This window comes from Anguilla rostrata, chromosome 1, assembly GCF_018555375.3.
Source record: "Anguilla rostrata isolate EN2019 chromosome 1, ASM1855537v3, whole genome shotgun sequence".
NCBI lineage: Eukaryota > Metazoa > Chordata > Actinopteri > Anguilliformes > Anguillidae > Anguilla > Anguilla rostrata.
Window position 1 is genome coordinate 39,400,175 of NC_057933.1, and position 21,950 is coordinate 39,422,124.

At 43.3% G+C, this 21,950-nt stretch overlaps 1 protein-coding gene across 1 annotated transcript in view; it reads right to left on the reverse strand.

Moving 5' to 3' along the window:
* scfd1 (sec1 family domain containing 1) overlaps positions 1-21,950 on the reverse strand; it is a 46,167-nt gene that overhangs the window by 16,156 nt on the left and 8,061 nt on the right. The window contains exons 10-14 of the mRNA XM_064336230.1: positions 21,244-21,343; positions 15,753-15,892; positions 13,245-13,335; positions 7,377-7,450; positions 6,925-7,006 (exon numbers count right to left, since the gene is read on the reverse strand). Coding sequence (XP_064192300.1) covers positions 6,925-7,006; positions 7,377-7,450; positions 13,245-13,335; positions 15,753-15,892; positions 21,244-21,343 — 487 coding nt within the window. The remainder of the gene's footprint in view (positions 1-6,924; positions 7,007-7,376; positions 7,451-13,244; positions 13,336-15,752; positions 15,893-21,243; positions 21,344-21,950) is intronic.

Here is a 21,950-nt window from a genome sequence, read left to right on the forward strand (position 1 = left end):
CAATTATGTGACAACGACATGTACTTATGTAAATATATTTTACAAAATATATATCCTTACCCAGATTAGCAGTAGCTACGCAGTGAGACTCCAAGCCCAGAGCCTTGGATGGCCAGGAGTGACCCTGCTCCTCAATGACCATTAATAAACACGGGCCAAACCACCACTAAAGTGGACCAACCATAACTATGGGTGAGCCAAACCATGAGCCCTGTATCGAGGTGGCAAGAATCATTAACAGGAGAAGAATCAAAATGAAAGAAACCATGTTAACTGCTGGCAAAAACAGCTTTGTTTCTCATGTTACAAAGACCTAGTGTTCCAGGACTCCACACTTTTTCAGTGTGGAATTTAATTATGAATAATTGAGTTTCTACTCTATGCTGTAAGTCAAGAAAAAAAGTCTCTGGGTTGTCCCCCAGCAGGGGGAGAGGGATTATTTCACTGTAGTGGACAGGATGGCAGGGTGCGTTTGGTGCTAAAACCAGCTTGCTCCCCTGCCACAACCCATAACCAGATGTCTGTTCTTCTAAAGAGGTGCTTGTCACATTGATCATTGATACTTCTCAAATTTTCTTTTGGATGACACATTTGTAGAAACTCATAACAATTAGCATCTGAAAAACAAATCCACTATTTCCAATTCAACATTTTACAGGGTCCTGTCATTTAGTAGGAATGATGACCTTCTATCTTCTACTGAGAAGAATTCATACTCATTCACATCCAGTCAAAGGGTACAGTGCTGTGTACACTGCTGCAGAAAACATGTCTACGCACACACTGTCTTTATCCTCAAAAGAGAGATCATGTAGAAATGTACAGGTAACTGCCAAGGGAAACACTTAAATAACTGAGGGATACAAGTTACATTGAAAACAGGTGCTGCCAAAAAGGAGTTAATTTAGCAATTAACACCTCAGCATGCTCATGGTTGTGTATAATAGAGCTGGGCAGGCCCAGATGCCCATTATTTCGGTTTCCATAGTTACATAAAAAGATCTCAGTGACTTCAAAAGAGGGGTGGTTGCTGGGGCACATTTGGCAGGAGCTTCAGTGAGGAAGCCTACTTAATGTGCTGATCGATCACATGGAGCAGTGGCTAAGGTGCTGCTGTCATTGAAGTCTATGTGAAAGACACCATCAATTAGGGAAAACTAGTGTTGAAAGCACATACACCTTGACCATGATAACACACTGTTTCTAAACACAATGCAAACCAGATGATCTGCAATGAATCACTAGACTACAAGTATCAATCTAGGGCAAGTTTCATGAAGACCATCGAGGACTACATAGAGCGATACTATGGTTGACGTCTCTCTTATTTTGGCAGTTACCTGTATAACAGTGACCATACCAATCCAGAAAACTACAGGTCTGTTAGCTTAACTCGCAGCTTGTGTAAAATTTTGGAATCTACCATTAGTTGAGCTGGAACTATTCCTGGAAAAAAGTATCAAAAGGGACAGCCAACATGGTTTCTGGAGGTGGAACTCATGCTTAACAAATATTCTGGACTTCTTTGAGGAAACTACAGATTGTTTTCAAACCAGGTTTATTAAATTATATATTTGGCATTTCAAAAGCATTTGACAAAGTACCACATGAGTGACTATCAAAATTAAATCAGTAAGAATTACCAGAGTGCCTTCAGAGTGGGTTTGAAAATAGTACAAAGAATATCAATGGGAAAACCACATATGAGCAGGGTGCTGTGGAAAATGGGAGCTCCACTCCTCGCAATTTTCACATATGGCCATGATAAGGATATCTGTAGCAAAAGATGACACTTCTCAATGAGCTCACCGATACTTGAACCACTGCCCTGCAGCTGCAGATTGGTTGTGTTCAAGTGGCCAATGATATTGAAAGGCAATCTGTGACACCGAATCCAGACCTTGCATACACACAAGAAACTGCTGTGATCTTGGCAATTAAACTAAATTCACAGCAGCAATTAGCTATGCCTGTAGTATTGGTTGACAGAGGGAAAACCCTGAAAGTTTCATCATCAAAGTACCTTGCAAACGGCCAGAGCTGTGCCCTATCTGTCACATGAGTCAATTCATCAACTGATGCACTCCCTGGACTTGTGACTGGAGAGCAGCCCTCTTATAGTACCTCTAATCATCATATTATTGTAGAGGGATAATCTCTTCACATGATTTAACCCCATCTTCCATCACTTCTACTCAATAACATGCTCTTCCTCCATTTGGAGAGCACACACACAAATGCTTTTTCTTTTTGAACACATCACTTGAAGCAAAGCAGCCTTGGTTGTCAGCACGGTTGTTGTCACAACAAAGGACAACAGAATTGTTTTCTTGTCTGGCAGAACTGTCAGGGAGGGGAGCATTGCTGAAGAAAGGCCCTTGGCTAGTCTGTTTTGTTTTTACGTGGTACCTCAGAGTGAGGCACAGGAAATGAGCCTACAGGCCACCATTTCACAGATAACATATTCTGTGTACGTTTTGTATTTAATCCATTGCTGGAGAATCCATAAATTTTCCAGCTACATTCAATGGTACACACAGTATTACAAATTTGTGCTGGTTTTTGAAAAGCATGAAAATGTATGGATTTATTAGCTTAGCTAAAGACTTTATTGGGCCAGTTTTGATAGACTAAGACGTTTTTTTTTATTTGATTCCCAGAATGAGCAAAGTCAAAAGTAAAATAAAATAAAAATTAAATTACAAAGACCCACATCAAACAGCAGAAAAGTTAAGGAATTTGAGATTTTTTGAGTACGCTAAACTGTTGCAAGTGCCAGAAAAATAATATTTACAATTCACAAAGCGCAGTCTATTTAAAAGCCATGCAATGTGTACACTTGTCTTTGACCAAGGCAGCGTCATAGTTGCAAGATGAGGTTACGTGTACAAGAGAGCGTAACAGAGGCTGAGTCATGCAATTTTAGAATTGCATGAAGACAAAGATGACATTGAACCCGCTCTTTGTAATTTATTTTCTGTTATAATCTATGTAGGCTATTTCATTGTACAGAGATAAATATTTAGAGAACTTCAATAACCATGTTACTTTCACAAAAAACTTTTATTCGGAAGGGTACAATTCTATGACTCAAGTCCTAGAAATACTGAAGAGTTCCACTTGCACGTCATTTAATCAATCTCATCTGTGGCTCAATGGGTCCATTTGTTTGTCATTATTATTCATGCACCATTATTTATACACCAAATTAAAATGAATTCCTTGTGACAAACAAGTTTCCAGAGAATGTAATTGAAACATCACTAGCTCAACTTAAAACAGACGTGTGCAAGACTAGCCTTTTACTGACAACAAGGCCAGTTTTTGATTTTTTTTTAATATAGAAAGAGACAGGTGAAAAGTTAAAGGAAAAACCAACATAAAGTGTCGTAATAAGGTGTTGGGCCACCACAAGCTGCCAGAACAGCTTCAATACGACTTTGCATAGATTCTACAATCTACAAATAGGGATGGAACACCATTCTTTCAAAAGATATTCCCTCATTAGTTTATCTGATGATGGTGGTGGAGAGCGCAGTCAAATACGTTGGTCCATAGGTGTTCAATTGGATTGAGATCTGGTGACTGCAAAAGCTATGCATAGCATATGATTCACATTATTTTCATACTCAACAAACCATTTAGTGACCCCTCATACCCAGTGGATGGGAACACTGTCATCCTGGAAGAGATCACTCCCATCAGGATAATGTTGTTTTATCATAGGATAAAAGAGACCACTCAGAATAACTATGCATTGATTTGCAGTGACCCTTCCTTCTAACCATGCCAGGAAAATGCCCCCCACAGCATAATAGAGCCACTGAGCCCCTCACTGTAGGGTCAAGCATTCAGGCCGGTACCGTTCTCCTGGTGTACGCCACACATTCACTCGCACACTGGTCGAGAATATGGGGAAGGATGACTCATCTGACCATATCACTTTTTTCAACATCTCTGTAGACCAGTGCCTATGGTTTGTGCACCACTGAACTCTTAAATGTGCATTCATCTTTGTAATGAGAGGTTTATGCACCGCAACTCTACTATAATATCCCACTGTATGTAGTTGTCGACAGACTGTTCTTGCTGATCATGTCCTACATTGACATTCTTTGTCACCTGAGGAAGAGTTGTTCTTCTGTTTTTCCTTACATCGCTCTAATGCGATGACCCCCCCTGCAGCTCATTCAGAATGCTGCGGCTCGTCTGGTCTTCAACCTCCCCAGACACTCCCACGTAACTCCCCTGCTCACTACCCTCCACTGGCTGCCTGTTATAGCTCGCATCAAATTCAAAACATTGGTCCTAGCATACCAGGCAGTCAAGGGATCAGCCCCAGCATACCTTCACAAGATATTCAAACCCTACATGCCAGCCAGATCCCTCCGTTCTGCTACCTCAGGACGCCTAGCACCTCCCCCTCTTCGCACCTGCACTTCCAGAACACGTCTCCTGTCTGTTCTGGCCCCACGATGTGGAATGACCTCCCTGTGGAGGTCAGAACAGCTGAGACTGTGAACAATTTCAAACGACGACTGAAGACCCACCTCTTCAGGCTGCACCTCTCTCCATCCCTCCTTCCCCCTGTAAATGACTAAACTTAGGGTTGTAACTAGGCAGCTGTTTCATAGGTTACTTAGTTGATGCGCCTGTCTTAACGACTACTTGTATTTTTATTTTTCCATAGATTGCGTTGTTGCCGTTCTCGTTGTTAGTGTTAATCAGTTTAACCATCAGGGTCCAAGTTGAACTATGCGGTTGTTCCCTGTACTTGGACCGGTACTTCTCTCTAGGGGTTTCGTCATACTTGTTCCTGGTTATGGTTATACACTTTGTTGTACGTCGCTCTGGATAAGAGCGTCTGCCAAATGCCTGTAATGTAATGTAATGTAATGTAATGCACAAGCATCACGTTCATCAAATGTGCATTTTCGACCACAACTTCTGACCCTATTTACTGATGTCTTTCCTGTAGATCTAAATACAGATGTCACTTTAGTCACTGTTCCTATTGAAACACTAGCCAGTTGACTGACTGAAGCTCCTGCCATCCGTGCCCCAATAATGAACCCTCGTTCAAAGTCACTTAGATCTTTTCCTCTTGCCATCTTGATCCAAAATCAAGGTCAAGTGGGCCTGCTCAGCATTTTTATACATGCCACAGAGAATGATGCTTAATTGTATCATGCAGTACACCTGTATGGAAGCTACAGCAGCCCTGAAGATGAAAAGACCCAGAACAGATTTTGCAAGTAAAAGAGTAACATATTATTGTACTTGTGAACTGTGCTTGCCAACGATTTAGGAACAATTTGTTCATTTGCATTAATACTGTAGTGAATCAGTATGGCACAGAGAGCTCTCATTTCATGTGCAATAAGCAGCACAGAACTGCGCTTGGTATTTTAGTGGATCTACCCAATGCTTGGATAATGCCCTACAGAGGGAACATGATATTGTAGGGGAACAAAATCCAATCGGGACTCCCTCTGGGGTGTCACATCATTAAGAGGTGAATTACATAATCTTAATTATCTAATATTATCAAACTTGATTTTGAACAGCAGCATACACAAGTTTATATGATTTTCAAGTCTGTGAATTCCTTTGTTGCAAAATTACTTACACTCTGTTTAAAAAGGTCCATCATGATCATACACTCTACTGACATGTAATAACTAACAATGTTACAATACCAATGTAACTGTGTGTATGCATGGCTTCTATAATTTTGTAATCTGCCTGATTCAATTCTCTTTGTGTCTGCCTTACTCTGCCTGAATGAATTTGTGCCTTGACGAAAATAAAAGGATGATCACTTAAATTAATGGAAATTTTTAAATCAATGAAAACAACAAGCAGGGTTCGAGTTATGTGGGAGCCAGTGGGAGCTAAGCTCCCATAAGGAGGTGTCTGAACTCCCATGAAAGCTGTAAAATCATACATCTGTGGGGGTCGCTAGCTAATACATTACCAACAACCATTATTTTAATCACAAATAATGCATTTTTCAATGTAATGAGTATTATTTACGTTAACGAGATAAATAGGCTAAAAGAAACATGTTTTCCAAAAGAACTAAACGTACCACATTCTCTCGTGAATGAGATGTGTATGTGTATTGGTTGACAGAGGGAAAACCCTGAAAGCTGCATGGCTGCATTTCACCACCAAGCCACCATGGTGCGCAGTAGAATATTGTGCAAACTATACTTCCTGTTGAGAGCTCACAAGCCGCAAACGTTCAAACCCATTAGGAAGAAGAAGCCACTACATGTATCAGCCAACATTATCTTTATAATATATTGAACAGAAAGTAGCAGTATAGACTAGCTACCATGCAGCCGAAAAAAAGGCCGCTGCTGCAGACGGGGTATACAAGCCTGGCTAGTTTTGGTTTTTTCACAAAGAAACAAAAAACAGCTTTAGACAACTGGAATTCAGGAGCTAGCACTAGCTTTGCTGCTACGGAGGAAGAAAAGCAGCAGAAGAGAATCAGCAGAAGAGAACGGTAGTGGATGATGCCTTAGAGAAGCAGGCTGTAAATTGTGTGCGTACAAATAGTGAAAATTAAGTGAGTAATTAAGTGTGTATTTTTGTATATAAAAAGCGGACCCATTAGGCTATTATTTATTTATTTATCTCCGCCAATAACGTTCGTTATTTCAGAGACCCCCACAAAGCTCAGATTATAACTCAAACCCTGACAACAAGCCTACATTGGCTGTATGGCCTTTTCTCATCAAATATTCTTATGTTTTTATGGTCAAGCACAAACACAGATTCTGACATGTGCAAACCAGTGGTGTCTAACCCTGGCCCTGCAGGTTCCCTCTACCCAGAACACAGACTCTAAGAACTGGGACTTAACACAGACCCAATTTGCAGCACACACATAGCAGCACAGCACAAATCACACACCTTGATATGGTCCAGTACAGCCGTTGCTACGTTAGTGTGGAGGTCGATCAATCTCTTCTTCTCCAGCAGCTCTGGCAGCGAGCTGCAAGACAAAATACGTAAGAAGTGTTGCTACTCAAACATTCAACCGTAGACAGTATGGCACTGCCTGGCAAATCTGCACAAGTGGAGCTTTATGAAGCCTTCGCAACTAGCTAGCCCAAATAAAAGGCCCAACAGTACAAGGATTCATTGCTTCAAAAATAACAACACATATATTATCTATGATGAGGATTATTATTCTAATGAGTTTACAATGCTTTCATTTATCAAAGCTGATTGATTATAACTCATCATTTAATTTTATCAGTCAAAGATTTCTTAAAGTTTTCCACCCACCAAAAAATGAAGAGAAAGAGGGAAGCAATAGATGTTACTGTAAGCATTGAGACTTGCAAACATTCAATCCTCACCTGACAGCAGAGGTCAATTTTGCTGTATTATCTGACAACATGCTAATGGCTCCCTCATCTTCCCCCTCTAGCCCCTAGGAGGAAAAAAAACAAAACATGTGATGTCATGAGCCAGGAAGAAACAATGACACTGCAGCTTGGTCAGCACCGGAGGAAGTGGCAGGAGAGCAAGTGAGTGAGAGAGGAAGGGTATCTACAACACTACAACTGGAGATAGAAAATACCACCCAGACGCTGGGGTTGAAAACTGTAACTTCAAAGCTGGCACGTCAGCTGAAGCTAGCAGGGGGAAGGAAAGCCTTACAAATGATAATTAGGGTTGTTGTACTCTGGAATTAGTAATCTCGAGCTGGCATATAATGAAGATAACACACTTCTGGTGAAATGATAATCACATAAGGAACAATATCAATTTCTTACGAACACACTGCTTGTCCAGGCAAATGCTTAACAGCAGAGGGTGACTGTTCACCAAGTCCTGACTCTCTTTGTGAGTGACCGACGAAAACATCAAACAGTAGAAACCACTGTAGTGGCCACCTTATTAGGTACACCTGCTTGTTGATGCAAATAGCCTGCTCCCTGAAAACAGCTAATCACAAGGCTGCAAATGAATATATAATGCAAGCAGACATGGTGAAGCGGTTTAGTTATTGTTTGACCAAACATTAGAATGGGTGAGATATATGGTCAAAGTTGCTGTGTTCACATAAGTGTTGGTGGCAGACATGGTGGGTCAAATCTCAAAAACAGCTACTCTCCAGGGGTTTTTTACGCTCTACAGCTTCCTAGAATGGTGCGATAAACAAAGAACATCCAGTGAGTGGAAGTTCTGGGGGTGAAAACACCTTGTCAATGAGAGAGGTCAGAGGAGAATGGGCAGATTTGTCCAAACTAATGTAAATATAAGGCTATAAATGCGCAAATAGAAGCTTGTTACAACAGTGGGGTGCAAAGAGGAACGTTTTCACAACCAAGGTTTTTATGGATTTCGCGTTTAAGTTTTTATTTCTTTTAAGTTTAGGCTGTGTGCAATCTTAAACACACTAAATTAACTTCAGTAGAATCTGCTTAATTGCATAAAAGAATGAGACAGAGTGGGCCAACAACTGCACGTAGCATTCAGATATCCGCTATAGATGAGATTTTCAGATGACAGAAATCGGCTATCTTCATAAATTTTGGCGATTTTATGTCTTTATAGGGTGATTGTTGGTTTATTTCACCCGCATCTGCATTAACATATATTTATAGATTATGTCATTAGACATAATAAATGGGCGGCAGTGTAGTATAATGGGTAAGGCCCTGGTATTGTACCCTAAAGGTCGCAGGTTCAATTCCCAGGTTTGACACTGTCTTCGTACGCTTGAGCAAGGTACTTAACCTGCATTACTTCAGTATATATCCAGCTGTACACATGGATGCAATGTAAATGCTGTGTAAAAAGCTGTTTAAGTCGCTCTGGATAAGATCGTCTGCTAAATGCCTGTAATGTAATGTAATGTAATTGCATGAAAATTAATGAAATATGCAGTTTTTACAATGGCCATGTGCATCCCTTCAAGGCCAGTCTACCATTTTTCAAATGGACACTTCCAGCAGGATAATGACCCATGTCATAAAGCACACATAATCTTAAGGTGGTTCCATGAACATGACGTGACTTCAGTTTAGTCCAATGGCCTGTACAGTCCCTGGATCTCAATCACGTCAGCATGGACAAAAATCTTTAAGGAGTGTTTCCAGCACCTTGTTGAATCCATGCTGCAAGTAATTCAGGCTGTTCTGGAGGGAAATTGGGGTCCTACCCAGTACTAGATAGGTGTACCCAATAAAATGGCCACACCAAGTGTAATCTAAAATAACGTTGTCATATCTAGTACTTCATTTCGGATCCTTTGCATTCAATGACAGCTTGAAGTCTCAAACCCATAGACATCACCAGAAGCTAAATGTCTCCCCTGGTGATGCTCTTACAGGCCTGTACCACACCCATCTTCAGATCCTGATTGTTTATGGGCTACTTTGCCTTCAGTCCTGTCTTCAAACTCATGTTCAGGTCTGGGGATTGACTTGGCCAGTCAAGAACATTGTACTGTTTCGCCCTGAAAAACTCCTTGGTTGCTTTAGCAGTATGTTTGGGGTCATGGTCCTGCTGCAAGGTGAAGGTTGGATCTGAGCAGGTAAGACACTTCAAACATGCCCAAGCCATAACACTACCTCCAACATTTTTCATAGATGAAAGGGGTGCTTTTGATCATGAACAGTTCCTTTCTTTCTATCACTTTGGTACAGGTTAGTACGCTGTTTTCTGTACATAAGACTTTGTTCCAGAACTCTACACTTAAATAAAGGCAACACATCCTCCTCTTCCTAGTTGATGAGGTTGGTGACAAAAACTAAAATTATGGGGAGAGGATTCAATAAGAACTGCCTTGAACCTTTTATCCCAACCACATCTCAGTTAGGAACAGGAATTCAAGGTAGGGTCGCTGAATAAGGTCATTTAAAATAAAAGTTTCATTACTCACACATACAAAGCACCGTCTAGAAGTCATTAATTAAAACTTGCTAAATCTAGGCCTGGCACTAAAAGTATTGATATCAAAGGCCAAGTTACAACAAACAATATTGGCCATCTTGGCTCACACAAATTAAACAAACTCTATTCCAAAGCAATGCGGCGCAAAGTTTCCTAAATAATTTCAAGTAACTTGGCCCTGTATTGTTGGCCATCTTACCATCAGAAGAGAATGTGGTCATTCAAACTTGGCATTTTTGTACGATGAAAATGTGTTTTTTTGATACAGAATAAAATACAAATACCATAAATAAAATGTTCCCTCAGTCCAGCCCCACAGTGAACAATAGTAATCTGATGGCGATTATTATCCTGTAGACTTGGCTAGAACAGCCAGCCAGTCCCAGACGTGGCCAACCACCTACCAGCCCAGGGTGGTCAGTGCCTGCTTCATACCATGGGGGTTAGCTCGGCCAGTGTTAGCAGGCTAATATGGCTGATAGCCAGCCCCATCCTGTCCTGTACTCCGAAGTCCTCCACTTATTTATCAGCCTTGGAAGCAGAGTCCAGTCACTACCTTTCGCCACTGGGAAGGGTGATACCAAGCTTGACCGGGTAAAGAAGAGAGGGCTTCAGTCTTCACTTCTAGAGCTCAGCCATGGCATCCCTGTATTTTGCTTGCTGGCCCAGGCCCTCTGCGATGTAGTCCTCCAAAATGCAGACAGGGTGGCCCCGAAATTCCAGCTTCCTGCACTTCCCGGATCAGTAGGCCTGTAATCTGGCTCCAATGAAGAAGAAAGAGAACTTGGCATGGCCTATCCATGGGTCTGGGCATGGGTACCAGGGTACGATGCTCAATCCATTTCCGGTGATGATGGGAGCACCCTCTCCCCAAAAACCTCTACACGGAGCTTGGAAAAGAATTTGTCAGGCACACCTCCTCAATGGACTCTGGAAGACCCATTCTATAGATATTCTGCTGCCTACTGCTTCCCTTAAAATTGACAACCTTAGCCCTCAGTTTCCAATTAGATACCCTCCAGGTCTGTAATCCACGGGCTAATGCCACCTGCCATGGACTCAAGCAATGCTTGATGCGGTCAAGCTTCATGTCAAGCCCCTGGAAGCACGAACTCACCACTGCTGATGCAGTTCTGTGTTGCTATAGTAATGCCGCACGTGATGGCCTCCATGGTTATGCTAGTGGGGGTATCGTCCTTTTTTGAATTTTTCTCAGACTTAGATGCCATCGTGTAATACCAAGAAACACACAAAAAATGATCAGAAATCATGTGATGTACTTTGAAACCAGACAATTTGCGAATAGAAAAAGTTTTTAAATGTAGTGGGAATGTGAGGTTCCATTCCAGCGCTCAACTGGAAGTCTATATGACTGATTTTTAAATTGCAGAGATAATGACAAATAGCTGATAGCATGCATGCCAATGTACATAGAATATAAATCTAAAAATCTGTGGTTCTTCTCAACTTTGTCACTGGGAGTAATTTTAACCTTTATAAGCACAATCTTACAGCATTATATGCACGGGGTGTTTGTATTAAAATCTGCAGATGGTAAAAATACCTTTTTTATTTTTGGGTGAATTTTTCCTTTAAGCCAGTTGAACTGAGGAATGATAATTTGTCCATTCTGTAATTTGGCCAGGTTTAGCATCCCATCTGAAATACAGGGTCTGCTACAGTAGTGTCCCCTGTCCTGGTGCATTTGGTTTTCTGCTTGGACCAGAGGGGAAGCCTACCCAACCAGCTCCACTTCCAGCAGCCCTTTGGATTCCCCAGGTCTCTCTCTGGGCACTAGCCAAGCCCAGTGCTGCTTTTAGTTTCAGCTACTAGGTAAGAAAGAGTCACAGACTACTGAAAAACCCGTTTGGATCATTCATTTCCATCATTCACCAAAGCCTCATCAAATTCATTTTCACGTGCTTCTGGCCTCCTTCTGCCCTGCATGGCTGTCACGCTTTCCATTCTGCCCGCGGGAGACTGAGAGCCAGCCGCGCGGCATGCTTCAATGAGCCCGGTCTGTCGGCACCATCGTGCACAGGCGCTGTTCAGTCTGTGTGGCCTCAGCAATCTGCCTCTGCTCTCAGAAGCTCGGAGAAGATTCACTTTGATCCAACGGGACCAGACAAACGCCGTTCCCAGCATCATCAACATTTTCCTGGAATGCAGTGGTGTATAAATACTAGCAGCTCAGAGCCAAACACACATCTGAGCAGACAGAGACTCATTCCATCTCTATCCTTCGTTTTCATGGACACTCTATACAGCCATTGTTGCTCAAGGAAATTCAGCAGGGATGTTACGGAGACCTAACTGCATTTGCAGATATCCCTGGTGAAGAAAACATAATTTATCACGTTTGACAGTGCAAACGTTGATCATCGGTGTGGAGTTGGTACCCCTGTGCACTGAATCAAAGGGGAAGGCTCAAATCTCAGTAAAAGAGGAGCCTTCAGTCAAATTATCATTGCAACAGCATGCGCTGAGAAAATGGAACATTGCACTCAGTTTGGGTTGTTTTTTCCCCTTGGTTGTCATGGCATAAACCCTGCTGCGCTCTCATCAGGCCTCCTCAAAGAGCTCTTTGTTACATAAGTGTTCTCACTGAGAGACTCAGAGCAGATGGATGAGTGTTCTAATGATCCATGCTTCCCCCTCAGACCAGACCGATCACCTCTGCTCCTCCGGGACTCAGACCAGCCCTGGCAGACGGTGTATGTGTGCTCTCCAGATGTGACCGCAAGCCCGCCACCGCGTGACGGAAGAGGCTGCGCCTGACAGGATTCAGTCAGTGCACGCCTGAAGGCGTTGTGAGGTGGCTTGTCTTGGCTAATCACAGAACGGAGGCAGGAGTAAAGGGAAGAAAGGATCAGACTCCCTGCAGCGAAGCAGGACTGATCCAGCTACTGTCAATTTAGCACCACCCATGCTGGAATTGTTCTGACATGAGCTGGCTAGGCTCCTGGCTAGTCGGGCCAACAGCAGGGCCTTGGTGGAGCACTGGGTCTCCCAATCTCCTCTACTCCTCACCCCTCCCCCTGGCACAATCTCCCCTCCCCCTGGCCCAATCTCCCTGCCGCCCGGCCCAGTCTCCTCGCCATCTCTCCCCCGGCCCAATCTCCCCTCCTCCTGGCCCAGTCTCTCCTCCCCCTGGCCCAGTCTCTCCGCCACCTGGCCCACTCTCCCCGGCTCCAGTCTCCCTCCCGCCACCCCCTCCTGGCCCAGCCTCCTCCTGGCCCAGTCTCGTCCCTGGCCCAGTCTCCCGCCACCTGGCCCAGTTCCTACCCTGCCCACTCCTCCCTGGGCAGGTGTGTGTTTCTCACCATGATGCTCTTGAGCCGTTTGACCTCATCCTCCTGGGCCCTGTACGTGTCCAGCTCCTGCTGCACCGACTCTGCCACCTCAGGGAAAGGACTGCATCGGGAACAAACCAACAGGGTCAGACATACCAACACACATCCACACACACACATAAAAACAAACAAGCATACACGCACACACACACACGTACACACACGCACACATCACACATGCACAAACAAACGCACAAGCATGGACACACGCACGAGTACACGCAGTCATACACACTCACACACCTCACTACACGTGTCTCATAGAGTAGTGGGGGGTCTGACTTAACTATATAACTATGTAAGCATTTAAAAGAAAAAAAACCAAGAAAAACTATTTAACCGCCAGCAACATCAAATAATTAATCTCACTGTAGTTTGGTGGAGTCCCAGAGCCTTAGAAATGGCTTTGTAACCCTTTCCAGGCTAATCTATTTCAATAATTTTTTTCTCATCTCTACTGGAATTTTCTTTGACCATGGCATAGTGTTCTTGTAGACACTTTGTGGTGATTTCTTTCACTCTGATGGTTAGATTCAATATGAGTGAGATTTACATTCAACAGGGCTGGCTGCAATCGAACCTGGCTGTGTTGAGTCAGCTGAATCTAATTGTCAATTAAATCTGGTTACTTGGTTGATTAAGTAACTACTGTAGGTGGGTAATTACTTTTTCACAAGGGTGATATCTGTGTTTGATAACTTTTTTCATTAAATAAATGAAATAATAATTTTAAGAATGTGTTTTGTGTTTACAGATTCCTTTTGTTTAATATTATGTCTAAATTAACAATGTGTTTGTTGTGTTAAACTGTGCTTAAGCAAATCCAAAAATTAGTTAGTTAGTTTAATTCAAAATAATTGAATGTTACCGTTTTTCTAATTTTAGTGCAGAATATACACTACATGGCCAAATATATGTGGACACCTGACGTCCAACATCTCATCCAAAATTATGGGTATTAATATGGAGCTGGTCCACAATTGCTGGTATAACAACCTCCACTCTTCTCGGAAGGCTTTAAGCTAGCTGTTGGAGCATTGCTGCAGGGATTTGCTTCCATTCAGCCAGAAGAGCATTAGTGAGGTCGGGCACTGATTGGGCAGTTAGGCCTGGCTCGTAGTTAGCTTTCCAATGGATCCCAAAGGTGTTGGGTGGGGTTGAGGCCAGGATTCAACTGTGCAGGCCAGTCAAGTTCTTCCACACCATTCTCGACAAAACCATTTCTATAAGGACCCTGCTGTGTGCCCGAGGGCATTGTCATACTGAAACAGGAAAGGGCCTTCCCCAAACTGTTGGGGAAGTACAGAATCATCTAGAGTGTGATTGTATGCTGTAGTCTATGGACTAAGGGACCTAGTCCAAGCCATGAAACACAGCCCCCAGACCAAGGGGTGCCCAGATATTTTTGGTTATACAGTTACAATGATTACTCATAAATTTACAAAAGAAATTAACATCAGCGCTTCATATTATAACACCAATTTTCAATTTGTCAACCAACTGTATTATCCATTCAGCACCTGCACTAGTGGGGTACAGTAGCACACTCACCTGTCCTAGTGGGGTACAGTAGCACACTCCCCTGCCCTAGTGGGGTACAGTAGCACACTCACCTGCCCTAGTGGGGTACAGTAGCACACTCACCTGCCCTAGTGGGGTACAGTAGCACACTCACCTGCCCTAGTGGGGTACAGTACCCACACCCTGCCCTAGTGGGGTACAGTAGCACATAACTCGCCTTCTATGGGGACAGTAGCACACTCACCTGCCCTAGTGGGGTACAGTGGCACACTCACCTGCACTAGTGGGCTACAGTAGCACACTCACCTGCCCTAGTGGGGTACAGTAGCACACTCACCTGCCCTAGTGGGGTACAGTAGCACACTCACCTGCCCTAGTGGGGTACAGTAGAACACTCACCTGCCCTAGTGGGGTAAAGTAGCACACTCCCCTGCCCTAGTGGGGTACAGTAGTACACTCACCTGCCCTAGTGGGGTACAGCAGCACACTCCCCTGCCCTAGTGGGGTACAGCAGCACACTCCCCTGCCCTAGTGGGGTACAGTAGTACACTCCCCTGCCCTAGTGGGGTACAGTAGCACACTCCCCTGCCCTAGTGGGGTACAGCAGTACACTCCCCTGCCCTAGTGGGGCACAGTAGTACACTCCCCTGCCCTAGTGGGGCACAGTAGCACACTCACCTGTCCTAGTGGGGTACATTAGCACATTCCCCTGCCCTAGTGGGGTACAGCAGCACACTCACCTGCCCTAGTGGGGTAAAGTAGCACACTCCCCTGCCCTAGTGGGGTACAGTAGTACACTCCCCTGCCCTAGTGGGGCACAGTAGCACACTCACCTGTCCTAGTGGGGTACATTAGCACATTCCCCTGCCCTAGTGGGGTACAGCAGCACACTCCCCTGCCCTAGTGGGGTACAGTAGTACACTCCCCTGCCCTAGTGGGGTACAGTAGTACACTCACCTGCCCTTGTGTTTCTGCCAGAACCTGTCTGCAGCAGTGAGATCATAACTCTTCTTGTTCTTTTTCTTGGGCCGTGCTCCAGCGGGCGAGGCCTCATGCCCAGCGGACTCCTCCATGCTCACTCTGTTCAGGTGGAAGTCCTGGGACAAAGCACAGTGCTTGTTAGGCCGTACACAGTCTGTGCTGTCAGACCATACAGTCTTAAACTATCTTTAGCACTCTCCTAATGTGTGAACTAGGTGTAAACTAGGCCGTAAGGATTTCTCCATGGGTGATGCCACAGCCAATCACATGCCACCCTGCGTGGCTACCAACCACAGTCAGCACTGCCATGATCTGGATTCCACACCAGATTGTGTTGCCCATCCACACACTAGAACAGTGACTTCCCAGGATGAGCCACCCAGCAGCCCTTAAACATCATGGGCACCAATCATAATAGCGAGGATTAAAACTGAATGCTGAAAGAACCTGACTAGGGTCTCTTTAAAAGATGATCTTCGAGACACCTACACAGGAAAAGCACAAAAAACAGCCAATGCAGAATATAGGCATGAGGACAGGATCTGGCTTTTTGGCGATGATGTCAGACACAGTGCGGAGGCATTCACAGCCCTCCCCATTAGGAAAAAGACTGATGTGAATATACTGATGTCTGTTTATGCCATGATACCTGTATGCCATAATAACTCACCTCCCTGATAAATATCACACAGACCTTCATTGGTTTCCAAATACGCACTCAGGACTGTAAATCCAGCCTCCCAAAGGAAGGTGGGCCCTTTCCCTACACTGCAGATATCTGGGATCACAGAGAGAACGGCTCTGTGCCGACCAAAGTAAGACATACGACAAAGTCTGGAATTTTATGACCTCATACCTGAAAAAACAGGCGGCGATTCATTTTCTCTGGCTCCCTACAGCTTCCTGCACAAAAAAACCTCTTCATTTTACAGGGCACAATATTAATAAGCACAAATATGGATAGGATTATGTTTCTACTCTTAGTGTTTTTTAGCCTCTCTATAGTCAACAGGAGGACCACCTGCAGCCTCCTTCAGGCAATAGCTTCCCAGGGAATACAAAATGGCCGGCCTCCGGTCAGAGAGCATATCACTCACGAACAGATATTACTGCTTAACTTCCATCAGTATCCACCACCAACTGCTGCAGAATCTCACTTTCCTGGCCTCAACCTTGATTTTCACACAGCAAATATGCACTAGCACGCTCATCATTGCCCTTGAAGGCACCAGCTAAAACCAGTTCCGAGGAACCTTGCTCATCACCAGGTGAAAGTCACCTGCGATGTGCGCAGCTGGGAAAGGCATGGACAGTCAACAGCACAGATGCAGATAAACCTCAGGGTTTGTCCTGCATTGAAATGACTTCGACGGGCCACCTAAACGTTTTTTCAAGCCACCTAAGCTGCCTATAGGAGAAATTGTGCAAAATAACCTGTAAAACAATTAGAAATGGTCTATGAATTCAGTGGTACAATAGAATCATACTGCATTTCAAGCTTTTGCAACCCTAGACACACTAAATTATGAACTACTGTAGAATCCCCTTAATTGCTTAAAAGAATGAAACAGACAAAGTGCTGACAACCGTGCTTGCCACTTAGATGTCTGCCACCAATATCATTTTCAACAGAAATTTTTTACGGTTTTTATCAGGAAATTGTCGGTTTATTCATGCCACATCTGCAGACTTTTAGCGTATATTTATAGATCATCATGCAATGTGGACATAATACCATGAAAATATCCAAACTATACGCCAATGATTTACGTGGGCTGTGTCCAAATCAGCCTCCTAAATACTGTGTCCTTAAATTATGTACTGTCTGCTACTGTAAGAGTTTTAGTACACAATGGGCATTAGGCAAAAAATATCCACCATACTATTTTTCAACCATACTGTGTAAGTGTTGTAACATGTTCTGCCCTTGCCCGACTATGCTCACGTGTCATCGTTGTTGTTGAAGGAAAATATCACCGAAGCTATGCGTCATATTTATGGGACCAAAATGGTTGTTTACTTCCAGAAAAGCATGCTTCCAAATATACTCAGCAAAAACCCGGAAATAAGTGTGTCATCCTGGGATTTTAAGATCCTATATTTAGATAAAATTTAATCTACTTAACTTTCTCATCCAGAGTACTCAACGACTATACTCAACAGTAGGCAAGTGCATCGATTTGGACATGGTCCTGGTCTTCACCAATTGCGTGGACACTAATAAGGTTGCATGCACATTCACTTTCATCTGAGAGATTTGGCAGGATACTAAGCAGGTCAGTTTGGGCAGGGCACACACCTAGGCAAACCAGTGGTGGATTTGACCGGCCCTTCCAGAGGCCACCTCCAAAGAAACCCACAAACAAATGAGGGCTTGTTTCTAGGGGACTGCTTCAGTGTGCACACCCTCACCACCTCTCAATGCAAACCCAGTCATTGCTTGAACGCTTAGCCTGTCCCTGAGCCACACCTGCTCTTTATATCGTGTTCTTCTGCTCTCACAGAGAGCTGCACCTGTCCAGGAATGTGGACTGCCTACAACCAGGCCATGAGGATCCATCCACGGGTCATGCTACTGCCAATCACATGCCACCCTGCGTGGCGACCAAACACAGTCAGCACTGCCACCGTCAGTTACCAGACTGCGGGGCCCATCCACACACTAGAACAGTGACATACCAGGACCAGCCACCCAGCAGCACAAAAGCTCTGTCTTTTGAGTGGTCATCCCTTTCAGTTCAAATTTTCCACGATTACTTGTCCTACTAGTTCAAGGATTTTACACGCCCTTGCACGATCCCTTCCTGAGTGTTGCAGACAATGAACAATATAAAAATTGCCTCAAAATCACTATTTGACTGCTGTCCCAGGATTAGCTCTTCCAGCCCCAAACCAAACCTGTATTTTTTCCTTTTACTTTATGCACATGGTACGAGTCAATAAGTCAAACGCTGAGCCCAGTACATTAATACTAGCATGGAAGGCTGACAACCGCTATTCAAGTGGCAAAATTGATAGCAAAATTTGGAGTCACACATTTCTTTATACACATCTATATTTTTTATTGAGTTTCTTCCGATTTTTTGTTTTATTGCTTTATTAAATGCTTACATATTCTAAGGTGTGGTTATCAGGCTTAGTCTCTGGGTGTTGTGACAGGACTGATTTATATGCTGGACATCACATAAAAATGGTGGTACATTCGGGCAGCTTTGATTAAGTATGTCTCCTAAAACACAACTGAAATGAAAATGTGTCAGTTAAGTTATACAATGACCTGAAAACTCAAACATGGATTAGAGACAAATTGGAGTATCTCTTAACCACTTCGCGCAAAGCCCCTAGTGGTCGGAAAGCTGGCGTGCCTAGATGCCTCAATTCAGACTTTCTGTGCTCCTGCAACCAAATTATGAGATGCAAACACAAACTCGGTGTTCTAGCTCTATTAGTAGATGATTCAGTACAACTATGCCGCATATGCAGTTTCGTAGCGCCACTATTGTCTCGCTGGTTGTGAATTCACCAAGCACCCCCTCCCAGCAGTCTCATCTGTAACTACACCCCCCACGCACAACACACTGGACAATTGTGTTGATCTGGGCATACATTTAAAAAATCATTTTACCACTAAAAATTTGTATTCCGTCGTAGCAACAAGATAAAGCCAACAACAGCCGAAGGTATGCCAGTACAGCTGTGAAAATCGTTGCTCACTGAACACTGAAATAAACAAGATTCATTTTTGAAAAATTATACCATGTCATTTTACTGTCAATATCTGCGACTAAATATGGAATAAATATACAACCTTACCATCGGTTTTACGCATAGAGATGTCCCTTTCCAGACGGAGTGGTCATATATTGTCTTGGACAATCCGTTTGTGAAATATATGCTCATTTTTGACGCCTGGGTACCTTACAAAATAGCTGTGCGTAATACCACGTTGTTTTCGGTGTTGTCGTCCTTTGTAGTACAATCTGGCTTGATAGACAGTTAATCAATCCAAAAGGTGACAAAATAAGCTTTCTAACTATGTCTAATTTTACTTTTGTCATAGTGTTTTATAGCCCAGCGTAACCAAAATATTTGTCTCATTATAGCTGCATTATGCATTCAGTTTGTGGTAGCAGTAAAAGTAACTGCACCAGGTGAAATTTTATTGATGACTTTCGTTATTTCTTGGAAAATACTATTATTCTTGAGAAATTCTGAGCATGGCTAAGGCATATGTTTTCTGATAGACCTAGCTGATATACTGTTTTCTGGGCTAAGTTAGAACTGGGGAGCGACAGGATTCATTCTGTCTCTGTCTCTATCTACAGAACACAGATAAAATTTAATCGTCCAAATGTAAGTGTTACTGCTGAAAATATTTTGGTTATATACGTTATTTTTGAAATTGAGTGTCTTTAACGCCTTAGCGCACATGCCAAATCTGGCCAATCCTAGCCCATTTAGGGTGTACCCTATTTAAAGCTTTATAACTCCAGAACACCAGAGACTTGAAAAATGGCGTAAATGCAGCAAGACATTTGTACCATTTACAATACTAACTTAGGTTAGTTTATATTCATAATTTTGGAAGAAATAAAGTGCCACAAATGCAATTGTCTAGGCTAAAAATAAAAAATTATGAAACTCAGTGTTGCATCGTTTTCAAGTGGGAATTACAAGCTTTCAATCAGTACAGTGGTCTAAAATATCTAGGGGTCCAGAAACATATACAAAATTTCTCCAAATATGAATAAAATGATTTTTGTCCATAAAGCATATAAATGAGCCCCTTATGAACGTATATCTGTTTTGTGGTTTCTTTTGGGTGTGGCTCAAAAGTGATCAAGTCCACAGTTACAGTATAGTGTCCACAGTGACAGTGACAACAGTACCATCATGCACTGGGGCTGTTGGGTGGCTCATCCTGTTAAGGCACTGTTCTAGTGTGAGGATGGGCCCCACGGTCTGGTACTGAATCCTGACCACACCAGTGCCGATTGTGGTAAACAGCCACACTGATGTGAGGTAAGTCCAGCCAACAACTAATAAACAACTAATAAACTAATGGTCAGTCATTTCTTTGGATGAATCATGATCATGTGTAAATGGGGCTTGAACTGGAAAAGGCAACGAAATCCAATTGAACCACAAAACCATCAACATAACCAGGATACAACTTGCTAGAACCAATCAGGTGGCTAGAACCCAAAAACTGTAAGTCAAAACTAAAAGTCAAAAACTATAAATTCCCGTTCCACAGGGAAAGGACTGAGTGAGTTTCAAGCGCTGCTTCGTTGCACCAAAAAACCTTCATATGTTTAAGGGAAAATATGTATTTCTGCACAGAAAGTTACCAAAAGTTATACTGGAGCTGGAATTGCACCTGTTTTGCACCGGTGTAAACTGTATAGTAATATGACTGAAGCTACTGTGGGAGAAAGGGACATTGACGCATCTGAGTTGTACTCACCAGTACATCATGGATCAGAGCCTGGTATGTCCATGTGTGGTGGAGAGGAGTTGCCAGGTCCAGGTTGCGATCAGCGAGGACAAACAGTGGCCTCTGAAAGCTTAAGAGTGACACAGACATTTAAAAACATCTTCATGATTAATTTCTCCCAAATTCCATATTCCCCCAGGTAGCCTCTCTGCAGAGAAGAAGAGTGGTCCTGAATGGGGCCTTCAGGCAGCCGTCCAGAAGACAGATGACTGGGGATGAGTGAGGAATGGGAGAATAACAGAACTCATACGCGTTTCCTAAATCAAACAGTTAACACAGCTGGAGGAGGGAGGGGCCTCAGCTTAACGGCCTGTCACTCATTAGGAAGGTGGACACACGCAGGGTTAGAGAATACACAAATGGCACCGTTTTGTTTTGTTTTTTTGTTTTTTTAAATAGGAAGCAAGGGTGAATTGTGGTCAAAAGAGCAGAGCCAGTCAACTATACCACCAGCTGAATTCCCTCATGCATAAGCAGCACACTCCCAACAAGGACAGATTATATGGACCCAACACAGCAAAACCTAAATGCCAGTCTTAGTAAATGACTTGAGTAGTCTCAGCCTGAAAAAAATAAGTCACTATAAATCTATAAAACAGTGGTTAACATAAAAGATAAAGACCAGCAATTACTTGAACAGATTAAGTTACCATACCATACCCAATGCAATCAGTTTC